We start from the raw sequence: 13,207 nt of genomic DNA on the forward strand, positions 1-13,207 counted from the left end.
TTGTAGGCGACAGATCAATTCCGACCTCGGTGTTTTATTACACAATTTCAAAAGGTCTTTGCCGTAAAAGGTCAGTCAGACTGAATGTAAAACTGTTTGTTGGAGTAATTGGTAGTTGCGGGAGTTTGCTACCCTCGAGTGGTCATTTGTGGTAATACATGTCGATTCAAGACAACTTGTGCACACACAATTGGGCCTAATTTATGCATTCTACTTCACTTTCACTCAAAGTCAGCAAAAGTCCAAAGAGAAGATATCTCTGAAAGCGATTATCTTGTCAAGAGTGATTTTTCCCATTAGAAAAAAAACACTGGATTGTCAATCGTAAATGTTAAACCCGTTATCGTATTTCCTTTGAGCAAATCCTTACCTGTGTGTGCTAGAAAGCGTTGCTTTGCACATATGGAGAAGCAACTCATTGTGTTGGAACAGATCTCCCTGCTCACAAGTCATTCACCACAAAAATGACATAATCACCCCAAAGGTCTGGATTAACACATATCATATCAGTGGAAATAAGAAGGAATACATGAATAAATAATTAGTTTACATACATATTGTACAATTATTCTGTATTTACAGAAACCATAGAATCAGTCTACCCGCTTTTAACATGAACAGGCATTTAAAGTGAAGTACAAAGTATATGCTTTGCAGTGAATGCAAACCGTTTTAGTGCTCGGCACCAGTTAAAAATTAACATTCTTAAACCTCTTCAAAATCTTAAGACGCCAAATTCATCCTACAGTTCATTACTTCTAAAATGGGTTGATATGTCATATTTTCAAATACAGTATAGTAAAGATGAATTACACCAGAAACAAGTTTTGGTAAGGTTATGGTACACTGGGGCTGTTGAATGTCCCACATAAAATATTGTCTGCTGAAAATCAGTCGTCGTAGGTTCCAGCCTGGCGCCGTATCTCTGAAAATCAAACAGCACACGGGAAACGGACGGATGGCGTTTTCACGCATGTCGTCACTCCTGGTTTCCACCCTTCTCTTTACACGTTAATTTAGGTGCAGCCAAAGCCACTCCAACTGCTGGATATACATGCGCACAGATCCAGTCGGAATTTGCTGTACTCTGTGTAATGCCTCGGCAGCCTCAGCTTCTCAAAACATGTTACAGCTGTGGGAAGCACACCTTCTACTATTTCCACCTTCATTTCTGCAGCTGGCACCTCCCATCCGATCCAGAACCTAATGAGACTCTTTAACTCATCTGAAGATTCTGCATTCAAAATAAATAACGATCTTTTCAAACCACTTGGAAGGTCGCTTCAGATGTTCACTTGCTGGAGCGATACACACCGGTTTCAATGAAGTTTTTCAAAAAGCTGGACACTCTCGATGTATCCTCAAGATCACGCTCATCAAAGTGGACCGCCTCATATTCCTCAAAGATGACGGTTGTGGAACAAGGCCATGTGATGCAATCCAAGAGCATCTGGAATGAGTTACTAATTTGCTCTCAGGGCATGCTCATCTTCGTATTTGGCTGGGTTGCACCCCATCCCATTCCGATGCTTCATGTGCACAAAAATGAAACGTCTTTGCTTCCCAACCTGAGATGTGACTTGGGTCTCTGCCTCCCTCGGAAACAGGATAGGGATGATCTCTCTTCTGTGAATTAGAATCGGCCACAGTCCTGTGTCTTGCAGGCCTCTTTGGAACTGATTGATTTGATCTCTTGTTCGCTCAATCACCTGCAGTTCAAAGACATGACATCATGTTTACAGCAACGTAGCTGTACGGTCCAGACAGAGCAAGTGCATTGTGGTGGAAATTGCTGACGTGTGAAATACTTCTCAAATACCCAATTTTGTATTTTTTATGTGTGGGTGTGTGTGTATATACATATGTATACTGTATATACAGTATATATATATATATATATATATATATATATATATACATACATACATATATCAATGGTAATACAGATTGTATTTACTAGTCTTTGAGCACGGTTGGGGGGAAGGAAGGGGAACAGTGCCCTGCCCACAATGTTTATCGTGCAAGATTTCTTCAGTCGGTGCGTACAGAACGTCGGGTTTGGTGGCCCGAGACTCTCTTCTCTGCAGCACAGTATGAAGATGGTGTGGTTTAAGTGGTCACATCAAGCTGTGAGATTTAACATGTGCTGTTGTTTGCAATGTGAGGCAGCCGGCATAAAGTTTGAGGCTGTATGTCTTCCAGGTTGACAATTAAGTCCATACCTCATGTGCAGGAGTTCAATATGCTCCTACTCCTACTAGTAGTAATGATAGTAATAATAATAACAAGCTTAGATTTATTTTGCACTTGTCAAAGGACTTAAGGACCCTAATTCATCATCAACGTGAACCGAGGTGCAAGTCTACTTAATGTGTGTTCGACTATCGTCGGAAATGCGAAACCAAAATGGCACATTTATTTCACCGCATGAAAAAGAAGCTTGTCAGAGAGGCACTTCCTGTTGGCATCATTAGGTGTGGGGAGATTCCATAGCACGCAGAGCTGATTGATGGTGTCGAGGTTGTTTATTTCGGCGTCTTCACTGAGCTAGAAAAAAACAAAATGAACAGCATGTGTTTTTTACAAGCGTGTGTATGCACGATAATTTTAATTGATCATGATTGTTATTGTTCTGGATATCGAGTTAAAATGATGGCACTAGCTCTCAGGTCTAAAAACAAATAAAGAAATAAATCAAGGAAGGCCACTAGTTCATGTCACGGTGCATCTCACCATTGTCACTATGTCACGAACATCAAGATCTGGGCAATCCTGCACTGTTATAGAAGTTGTCTCCAAAGAACCCCCAAAGAGGGTGTGAATAATGGCCGGGCTAAGTCCTGGAAAACTTGGCCCGTGATGCAAAAACGAGTGGCCAATAATACGCCCGGCCACAGCGAACATGTTGTTGTCCAGCAGTCCATCTGATATGGAGGGGATAAGATGATCAGGCTCACCTTCAAAGAGCTTGGTAATGCCTGCACTTCCTGCGAAAGCGGAGGGAAGAAAATTCTGCAGTTTAGCAGTGCAGTAAAAAAAATAAAAAGTGATACCACATATTCGCGATTAGTTTGATTCAAATAACAGGGTTTATTTATTTAACTTCACCCATCTCTAAAGGTGACAATTTCTGCCTCCAAAATGACAAAATATTTTAATTGTAATTTAAAGCCATTGTGAGCCTTGGAAAGTTTTTCGCATGCGTAAACCACTGAGTAAAATCAAACACCTAAATAAAGCACCTTTTATAAATATGATCTAGAACAAAGTAACAAGAACTTCAACTACTGTGTGCTTTTATGGATGTGTGCAACCTAAATTCATATGGAATCCGCTGGTAAGCCTGAAAATGACCATCGACATCAGGTGGCGCTGAACTCCGCTTCCAGTTGCAACGTCACCTGAAAAAGAAACACATTATTCTAAAATCTGAAATGAAAGAGGACGTCTGTGCTGATTGGGGATGAGCATAAAAATAAACTAAGAAAGGAAACACTGGTGTAAACTCGTCTGATTCATCTTCACAATATAACACTGGCATCGAAAGGAAAGTTCAGGATATTCCCACAGGGATTCTCCCATGCCCATTAGAAATAATATCCTAACATTTTAAACTCCCATCCAACCGGGGCAGATTATATTACGTCCAGTCATTGGGTACTACCTTGAAGTTTGCATATAAGGGGAGAAGCCCACTGAATGTTGTCTCTCTTGTAAAAGGAGACTAAAGCCCGGTCTTGCGATTCTTTGTCGTCCCTGATGTCCAAGGTCAGACATAGTGTTTTTGAATCTTTGTTATTTTGTCGAAGTTCTTGTGCAAATAGCCAACCGGCTTGTCTTGGGTCGGATTCTGTTTTCCAGTCTAAGCAAAAATAGGATGAGGAAAAAGAAAAGAAAAAATGCTGTTCATTTGTTAAGAGTCAGTGTTAAATTGGTTCATTGAACAAACTGTAGATGTCTTACAATAGATAAATACTAGAAATGCATACCATTTGTTGCAGTAATTTCTTCGTCTTGTTCCATAGCTGTAGACACTGATCAAGCTGTGCGGAAGAAAACGGACACAAAACAATCTGGGTCCTTTCAGAGCTGCAGTGAAAACTTGACTATGACATCTAAATTACAGTACATGTCTTAACCGCCTGACTACCAGGGAAAAAAAATGTTGTCCAATCACATTTATTTTGAAATTCCCCAATCTATGTGAAGTAATTGGACTACTCCAAAAGAAATTTTTGAAATCCCACTACATTTTTTAAACAGGCTCAAATACACTTAAAACAACACTTTAACATGTTCATAATAGTCTTATAATTAAAATGCCAACAGCATTTCAAGACAAAATGTGTCTGATAAAAAAGTATTACTTTTCCTCTTCCCATAAAAAGTGCTTGCACTGAGGGAAGCCATTTTCTTACTTTTTCTAACCCCTACAAATTTGGTATCATTGGAAAGCACTGAATGTCCTCTTTAGAGTAATAAAAGGAGTTAATGCGATTGGATGCACTGGGTGGGAGATATTTAGGTTCACAAATGTCCTTACAGAGGACAAATTTGAACTACTGGTAGTCAGGAGGATATGACATCTAAATTACAGTACATGTCATAAATTTAAGCTTCTTTGTATTACTAAAACTGCCAAGCAAAAATTGGAGCTTTAAAACAGCAGTGTGTAACATTTGATTGTTAATGTCAACTCTGTGTGAATTCAACTCATCAGTTGCGCTTCTGTGATAGAAGCTAACAGCTAGTAGTGTTCAACACACGGCAGCGTACTAACATTAGTTAGCTGTCTATGGAGTCAAAGCTAAGCATTAATCCTTCAATTTTATCAATTAAAATTAAGAAACTTCAGGCAATGACTTACGCACGTAACGTCCTCGGCGGAGACAGTGCACTTAATGAGACGGTTGTGCGGTATGTATGTAGCTTTGGCGTTACCCTCAGGCAAAGGGCAACGTGTCAACTTCTGATCTGTTTGAATTTCTAAAGGCTCCGTTTTCCAAATGTGGAAATGAATTTACTGAGTGTATCAAGAAAATAGTCCGATTAATCTCATCACATTGTTCAACATTAAAACTTAGCAAAGATAGCAGATCGAGTCCTTATCAAGATAATAATCTATCAACAACGTGAGCATTATTTGTGAAAAACGGAACTGTTGGAAGTAAACTCTCACTTGTTGGTTGAGTGACGCATTGACATATGTAATTCACTGTCTTTGCAGTTTAATTGAGTCAGGGGGGGTTTTTTGGGTGCATTTTTCATCAATGTCCACTGCCGAAGTATGCACTCATTAACACGAGACTTAAAAATGATGGAGGAAGCAGCAACTGAGTAAAGTGTTGTGTCCCACTCAATATTTGAACCGCTACTTTGAACAGAATTTCTTCGAAACGTAAACAATGAAGCTGATGCCTGACGGGAGAGTGAGCGCATAAAAAAAGTAGATACGTAATATTTGAAAACATGACTGTGTGCGCTTACCTGTGCACGCGATGATCCGCTCTCTACTGACGCTTTTCTTTGCATTGAGTCTTTTGGGGTTGATGAAATTCTAGCCCCCAAGTGACTAAGCTGGTTGAACTTGTCAGTGCAGGTATTGCTAAGGCGACTTTAACTGTTCTATACGTGTTCCCTTGGGCTACATCACATTTAACCATTTGACTGCCTGCCGCTCATCCAAATGGGACAGCACATTTTGAGTTAACGTCCGATGAAAAAGAGGATTCATCTCAGCCGGATTGAGACAACTTTAATACTGAGGGGTGTTTTTGGGCGAGTGGGAGGGGGCGCATATTTTTCTCACCTCATAAACCAGAGGCCTTAATGCCCAAATGATATGTACACGTTCCTAAACACTCCAGTCCAAAAGTACGGTTACATTGAGACTTTTTTTTAGTAGATTGAAAACATTTGGCTTTGACATCAACAGATGAATATGGATAAGGGATCAGTAGTTTGTTATTAATTTCATTGGTTATTCGTTTACAGAATTTACTGGATTGGCGACACAATTTAGAAGATTTGTAATAATACACAAAATTGTTAGGTGCGCAAAAGTTTTGGAACAGGTAGACTTCAATTTGAGTGAAGTGAATAAGGCTTGATATTAATTTGCAAGAAGTGCATAATGCTTCTGATCCATTTACCGTCCATCAGCAAACTGTTGCATTTTTGCATTTTTCTTTTGTGAAGCTTTCACCGCAGCCTCTTTTAAGTTTTTGGATTTAAAAAAAAAAACTTTTAGCAGGTAAAATGCAGGCTCTGCAGTGTTTAAACCCTGGAGATTGACTTTGCCAATCGACACCCATCACCACCTTTTTCCCTGATGAATTCCTTTGTTGTTTTGGCAGGTTGCTGCATGAAGAAGGATTTACTCATCAGCCCAGTTGTATCTTGGAACTGGCAGACAAGATGTTTCTTGTAGACTTCTGGTTTCAGTGTGCCGGCCCGGAGCCATCATGTTGTTAATCAATGAAGATTGGTGAGCCCATTCGTTCATTTCATTTCAACCGTGGCTCACAGATGGGCATGATGCATTTATTTATCCAGGTATTTATTTATTTATTTATACATTTGACATTATGCAGTAAAACAATTCAAGTCAAGTCAAGTCAACAGTATTTATAGAGCACTTTCAAACAGCCATCGCTGCATACAAAGTGCTGTACATGGAGCAATTTAACATGCACAATAAACAGTAAGACAAATCGGTAATAAAGGCGGTAGAAAGCACCAAACAGTAAAACCAAGAACAAATCTAAGTCATGCTGAGTCGAATGCCAAAGAATACAAGTGAGTTTTGAGGAGGGTTTTGAAGATGGGCAGCGAGGAGGCTTGCCGAATGTTCAGTGGGAGGTCATTCCAGAGAGAGGGACCAGCAACAGAAAAGGCTCGAATCCCCTCTGAGCCTCAGTTTAGTTCTTGGTACTTCTAATAAAGTCTGGTCCACAGACCTGAGGCGCCGGGCAGGTGTGTAGGGGCGGATGAGCTCAGAGAATTCAGAGACATTCCCATTCATTTTGATGACATGTTACACCAGACAGTTCTTTGTGTGGCATGATGCATGAAAAATATAAAAGTACAGAAGAGTGAAAAGTGAATAAAAATGATTAAAAAACAATGTGATAAATATAAACACTTCTGTTGTTGTAATTCAATGGAACAGTTGTCTTTGTTGCTTCTTCGCAACATCAAAGTATGACTCTGCAACATACACCCTTCCAGATGTCCCTCGGGTTACAGTAACACAAGTGTCCCATTGTCACAACAGCGTCTGTCAGGGTCTGCCACTGAATCGGGTTGGGGGTGGGGGGTGTTATGCCTCATAGGCCATTAGAAGATTAGCTATGACATGACCTCCCTTACACACACGCGCGTGTGCACGCACGCACGCACACACACACGCACGCACGCACGCACGCTCGCACAGACACGCGCACACACACACGCACACACACACACACGCACACACACGCACACACACACACACGCACACACACACACACACGCACGCACAGACACACACACACACGCACACACACACACGCACGCACAGACACACGCACACACACACACACACACACACACACACACACACACACATACATGCTTGACACATTTTGCACTCTTCTACCCATAATCCCTCAGTCATAAACCACTTCCCGTTTTGTGAGGCAGGGAAACAAAGCAACATATCATGTGAGTGTGTTTGCGAGCGTCTGATTTGAGCGCGTCTACCAAACAAGCTGAGCAAAACAAAAAACGGCGATGCTGCATTATTGTGAGTACAGTATTTGGAGCTTAGTAAATGTATTGATTCAAGCATGCGTTGTACAGGATGCTGTATTTGCATGAGGGAGATGGGTACTTGTGTTTACAGCGCGGTCACATGTCCATCTCTTGACTGGCATGCAAGGTAAAAGACCATGCTAGGGCTGTATAGGCCACTTTAAGCGATGTTTCGGCCAATCAAAACCTGAAATGTAACCACGTGTTCATTGAAAGAAAATAAATATTCACCATTGTAATCAATGTTGCTATGTCAGTTTGTAAAAACTGCATTGCAGTGGAAATGTCCGATAACGTTACAAATAGGAACTGGATATATTACTTCTGATGGTCAGGTTTGGTTGTTTGCTGATGAGATATCAGTAATTCATTTCACTTCTGAGACCTCTGCTGTTTTTGTTCACTTCTCAAGATAACCTGCTTTTATCTATAGAGAAAGAGTGTCTGGTGGCACGGTGGGTGACTGGTTAGCATGCCAGCCTCACAGTGCAGAGTTGCAGGGTTTGATTCCAGCTCACCCCTCACCCTAACCCAGGGGTTCCCAACCGCCGGTCCGCAGGGCATTTGGTGCCGGGCCGCACAGAAAGAACTTGCCTTAATTCCGTTTTATTTATTTCGGAATACGAAAGATGTTTTATTTAGAAAAATTACCGGATTCTCCGTTACATCCGTCTGTGTCACGCTTGACTCACGTCAAACCACGCTTGTCCGTCACGTCGCCGATTACGCTAAAAACAAAACGTTGGAGGAAATGAGTTAAAAAACTGCTGGAGATCGCAAATGACGGCGGCCTTAAAAGTACGTTCGAGACAACTGGATTAAAGTTATGGCTGAATACTCTGAGATCGCCACAATAGCACTGTTGCTATTTCCGACATCCTACCTGTGTGAGGTGGGGGGTTTCTGCAGCAACGGCGACTAAAACAAAATTACGAAGTAGACTGGACATAAACAACACACTTGAGGTGTCATTGTCTCCTATTACCCCGAGATGGGACCGTCTAGTTGCAGAAAATCAAACTCAGGGCTGTGGTGAGTCGTCATTTTCATGCACTTTGAATTTGCGTTGTATCGTATTTTGAAGGCATTAAACATTACCATAGCGATCAGTGTTGCGGCCAGATTAGACACTCCTTGTGTTTATTATTATATTTCGAAAACACCACAGTTTTCATGCAGCTCATACCATATTATTTTGTTGTATTAATTTGCCACATCTTAAATGCCGGTCCCTGAAAATATTGACATACTGACATAAACCGGTCCGTGGGGCAAAGAAGGTTGGGGACCCCTGCCCTAACCCATACCCCCAACCCTAACACCAACCCCCAAACCTAACCCTAACCCTCATCTCAACCCTAACCCCTAGCTCTAACTCCTAACCCCCAACACTAAGATCCAAGCCTAGCCCCACCCCTAACCCTAACTACAAAACCTTACCCTAACCCCCCAACCCTAACCCCTAACCCCCAAGGCGAGCCCCACCCCTAACCCTAATCTCAAACCTAACCCTAAACCCCAAATTTAAACCCAACCCTCACCCCCAAACCTAACCCCTAACCCCCAAGCCTAACCCCACCCCTAAACCTAACTACAAACCTTACCCTAACCCCCAAACCTAACCCCCAACCCTAACCCCTAACTCCCTAGCCAAGCCCCATCCCTAACCCCAACCCTTAACCCCAACCCTAAACCTAACCAAAACTTTAACCCCTAACCCTCAATCAAACCCTCACACCTCACCACTAACCCCAACCCTAACCCCTAATCCTAACCGTCTCTCCTAACCCCAACCCCTAATCCCCAACCCTAACTCCCAAACCTAACCCCAACTCTAACCCTATCCCTAACACTAACCTCTAACCCTAACCTTGACCCTAACCGACTAACCCACTAAGCCTAAACCTAACCCTCACCCCCTAACCCTCAAATTTATCCTAACCCTACCCCTAACCCTAACCCCATGTTCTCTCCGTTCCTGTGTGGGGTTTTTTTTCAGCATACTCCGGCTCACCTGTTTTCTGAGTTTGGTCATGTTTGGTGACGTTTGCAAGCTGAGCTAAGATTGGTCATTACCTGAGCCTTGAGCAAAACAGTAATGTCATTTTCAGTCGACAGGAAGCGGCAAAAGGGCCTGAAATAGATTTTAAAAAAAGGCTGGGTTTGCTGTTTAATTTATATTCCCTAAAATCACATAGAATACATTATTGTCAAGAACATTTTTTACTTGGCTTCTCTTTTAAATACAGGAAATTCAGAAAAAAATAACCAATTAAATTTAAAATCTATTGCACATCCACATTAAAAATTGTACGTATAACTATAAGAATAAACATCTGACAATTAAATGCAAATATAATAAAAAGTTAAATATAACTGAACTTAAAGAATGTACTGTCCTTAAAGTAAAGCAATATAGTAAAAATAAAGTTGAAATGAGCTGTAGGCATAGCTACAAGCTTTATGTTTATGTTTGTATATCATCATATTGATGTGATTCTTTCATTTACAACTAGGGAGAACCCGCATACAAGTGGTGGTGCTCAAACTCCACTTTGAGAAACACTGCTGTTTGTCGTTTGAGCTTTTCTTAAGGTCAAGTCTGAAATGTACAGCACCTACAAGGCCTGTGTAAGGCTGTAGCAAGAAAACATTTGGGGGGTTAATTATTCATCCATCGACCATGGATGGCTTCGCAGCCATTGAGGCTTGTACAGTTATACAGTGCACAGAGCTCTGGATCTGTCTCATGCTCTCTCACATTGAAGATATGGACCAAATTGAATGATCAATGTGCTACTCATTCGAGTTGCTTATTTATTTGGCAATCCTTAAACCTGTGTGTGTATCAGTGTGTGTGTGTGTGTGTGTGTGTAGGTATATATATATATATATATATATATATATATACACACACACACACACATGCATACATACATATATAGCCCATATAGCACACGCCCCACACACACACACACACACACACACACACACACACACACACACACAGAGCCAAGCCACAATCATCCAGCTAATGGACCGGGCGCATGTGCTGTAGCCGGATTTATATTTCATCCCAGACAGGGGCCAACAGGTCCATTACTGGCGGGGAGAAAGTGATTGTGATTGGAAGAAGAAGAAAGGGGCAGGGACACGGCTGCAGGCGCTTTTTTATTATTATTTTTTCACGGCTGCAGGCATACTGCGGCAGCAGCAGAGCGGCATGACGTGGTCGTGGAGTAAGTTGTCACACATGGAGACACACACACACACACACACACACACACACGCATCTCAATGGCCTATGTGCAAAAGGTAGACTGGAGAGTAGCAGAGACAGCGATTGAGGCAGACTCACTCAGCAGCATGCAGATTGGAGGCAAACTCACTTGCGACTTCGAGTCCTGATGCTTACATCAGGTGAGTGTTGCCTTGTGCTTGTTTTACATTAGATGTTGTTCAGCGTCTTCTTTCAAATGTACGAATTTATACTCGTTATAGTATTTCTTTACCAGTCGTACTTCACGCTCAAATTTGCCAAAGTGTTTATGGTTGATTTTGGGAGAGGTGATTTGAAAAACAATGACATTGAACAGAGATGAAAAGAGGGGGGTGGGCAAGACATGATGCCATCGGCCTGAGTCAGCTTCATATTGACTGCCTTATGAGTCAGTGTGACACATCGTGTCCATCTGTGACAAATCAGATCGCTCTCGATCAAGTCGGAGTCTCACTTTGGTCTTGTTAGCGTGAGTACACTGATCAGTGTGGGTTGCAGGTCCTGAAAATTTAGCTGACTCATTTTTGGTATGTATGAAAACTGAATTGATTGTTTTGCCATTTCACTGCATCCCAAGTCTCAAGAAACATCTCAGGAATTCCTGTGGTTGAGTTCTGAAAAAGTGCTCCAACAATTCTGAAAATGACATCGAAGGTCATTGTATAGTTGTCAGTTGAAACTATTTTGTGTGTGAGACATGCTTTTACTGCCAAATGAGCAGAAGACTAGCTTTGCACAGGAAAGTGAATTGAATGAGTCACTTTAGTGCGGGCTTCTCTGTGATTGGCTCATAGGGTTGTTTCTGTTTGTCACAGCTTCCTGTCTTGGTGAATGGTTAGATTCTGCAAACCAATGAGAGGGCAGCTGCGCGGATGCAGCAGTGATCCAGGAAAAAACAGCCCATTGTTCCTGGGACGTCAGACAAGTGTGACCTCCCTCCCTGCCCTCCGCCAAAGACATAGGACCCTGCTGGCAGGTAGGACAATCTTTTGGGTCACGGGTTTGGCGCGTGTGCTTTTTTTTTTTAATATCATCAACAGCTCTCCTATGTCTCATCTCATGATGTCTTTATTAACATGTTGTCACATCCAGGAACACAGTGTTCCATTTGTGTCACAAAATGAGCAAGTTACTAATTAAGGAAGGCCAATTGTGACAGTGTTGTTGTGATTCGTCAAAGGGATGTAATTACCAACATATTGTAGAAAAAACTACACAATGACAGATATCCAGCACTCAACCTGATGCCAACTGATGTCCTTCAGTTCACAGACTGAGGCGTGTGGTACTGGCTCATGTGTTAACTGTGTGATGAGTCAGTGTTCATCACAAGGTTGTCTGTGTGTGTGTGTGTGTGTGTGTGTGGGGTGGGGGGGGGGGGGGATTCTGTGAGCCGACAAGTTCAGTGAGACCTTGTTTGTAAATTAATTAATTTTGTTATCTTCTCCTGCAATGCTTTACTTATAACAGGCCCAACTTGTTTCAGGAATACAGTGGCAAAAGCTATTGCTGTTGACATAATGTCCAGCAGATGTCAGTATCATACTCACGGATTTATGATCATGGCGCTAGATTTGTGCCACAATTCCATGAAAGTCATGGGAAATACAAAACTACGACACATCACTTGGACTTCCATCCATCCATTTTCTAATCTGCTCATCCTCACAAGGGTCACGAGCCTGCTGGAGCCTATCCCAGCTGTCTTCGGGCAGCAGGTGGGGTACACCTCGCCGGGCACACATAGACAAACAACCATTCATGCTCACAATCACACTTAGGACAATTTGGAGTGTCCATGCATGTTTTAGGAATGTGGGAGGAAACCAGAGTACCCGGGAAAACCCACACACAGGCACAGGCAGAACATGCAAACTCCACGAAGGAAGACCGGAGCCGGAATCAAACCCTGCACCTCTGCACTGTGAGGTCGATGTGCTAATCAGTTAACCAGCGTTCCGCTCTCACATGGACTTCTTTTTAAAAATTTGGTTGGAAATATAATCTCGAGTCAAATAGAAAAAAAAATTGCAACGCCTGTGTTCACTGTGCTTTTTATAGCCGGGAACACCACAAGCACTTTTATGCCTGCAGAGTATTTGTCTATAAAGCATCAAAGACATGTACCGGTAG

At 42.0% G+C, this 13,207-nt stretch overlaps 2 protein-coding genes across 5 annotated transcripts in view; one reads left to right on the top strand and one right to left on the bottom strand.

The window, feature by feature from the left end:
* Positions 1–685: 685 nt before the first annotated feature.
* On the bottom strand, positions 686–4,023 carry LOC147210773 (uncharacterized). The gene is made up of 8 exons (XM_086130622.1): positions 3,990–4,023; positions 3,665–3,862; positions 3,315–3,401; positions 2,734–2,987; positions 2,425–2,547; positions 1,569–1,709; positions 1,315–1,450; positions 686–1,234 (listed from the first exon to the last, which is right to left on the bottom strand). The coding sequence occupies exons 1-8, from the start codon at positions 4,021–4,023 to the stop codon at positions 1,017–1,019; spliced, it is 1,191 nt and encodes a 396-aa protein (XP_085986748.1). The 3' UTR covers positions 686–1,016.
* Positions 4,024–10,648: 6,625 nt separating this feature from the next.
* Positions 10,649–13,207, top strand: part of nav1a (neuron navigator 1a) — a 77,500-nt gene continuing 74,941 nt past the window's right edge. For 2 of the 4 annotated variants that reach the window (XM_086116415.1, XM_086116430.1), the window contains exons 1-2: positions 10,651–11,214; positions 11,890–12,050. The gene's annotated coding sequence lies outside the window, so the exon portion shown is untranslated. Of the gene's footprint in view, positions 11,215–11,889; positions 12,051–13,207 lie in introns of all 4 variants that reach the window. The other 2 variants (XM_086116439.1, XM_086116423.1) reach the window with 2 other exon arrangements.

The sequence above is a fragment of the Hippocampus guttulatus genome, chromosome 1, assembly GCF_054856545.1.
Source record: "Hippocampus guttulatus isolate MCC_2025c chromosome 1, RoL_Hgut_1.0, whole genome shotgun sequence".
NCBI classification, from domain to species: domain Eukaryota; kingdom Metazoa; phylum Chordata; class Actinopteri; order Syngnathiformes; family Syngnathidae; genus Hippocampus; species Hippocampus guttulatus.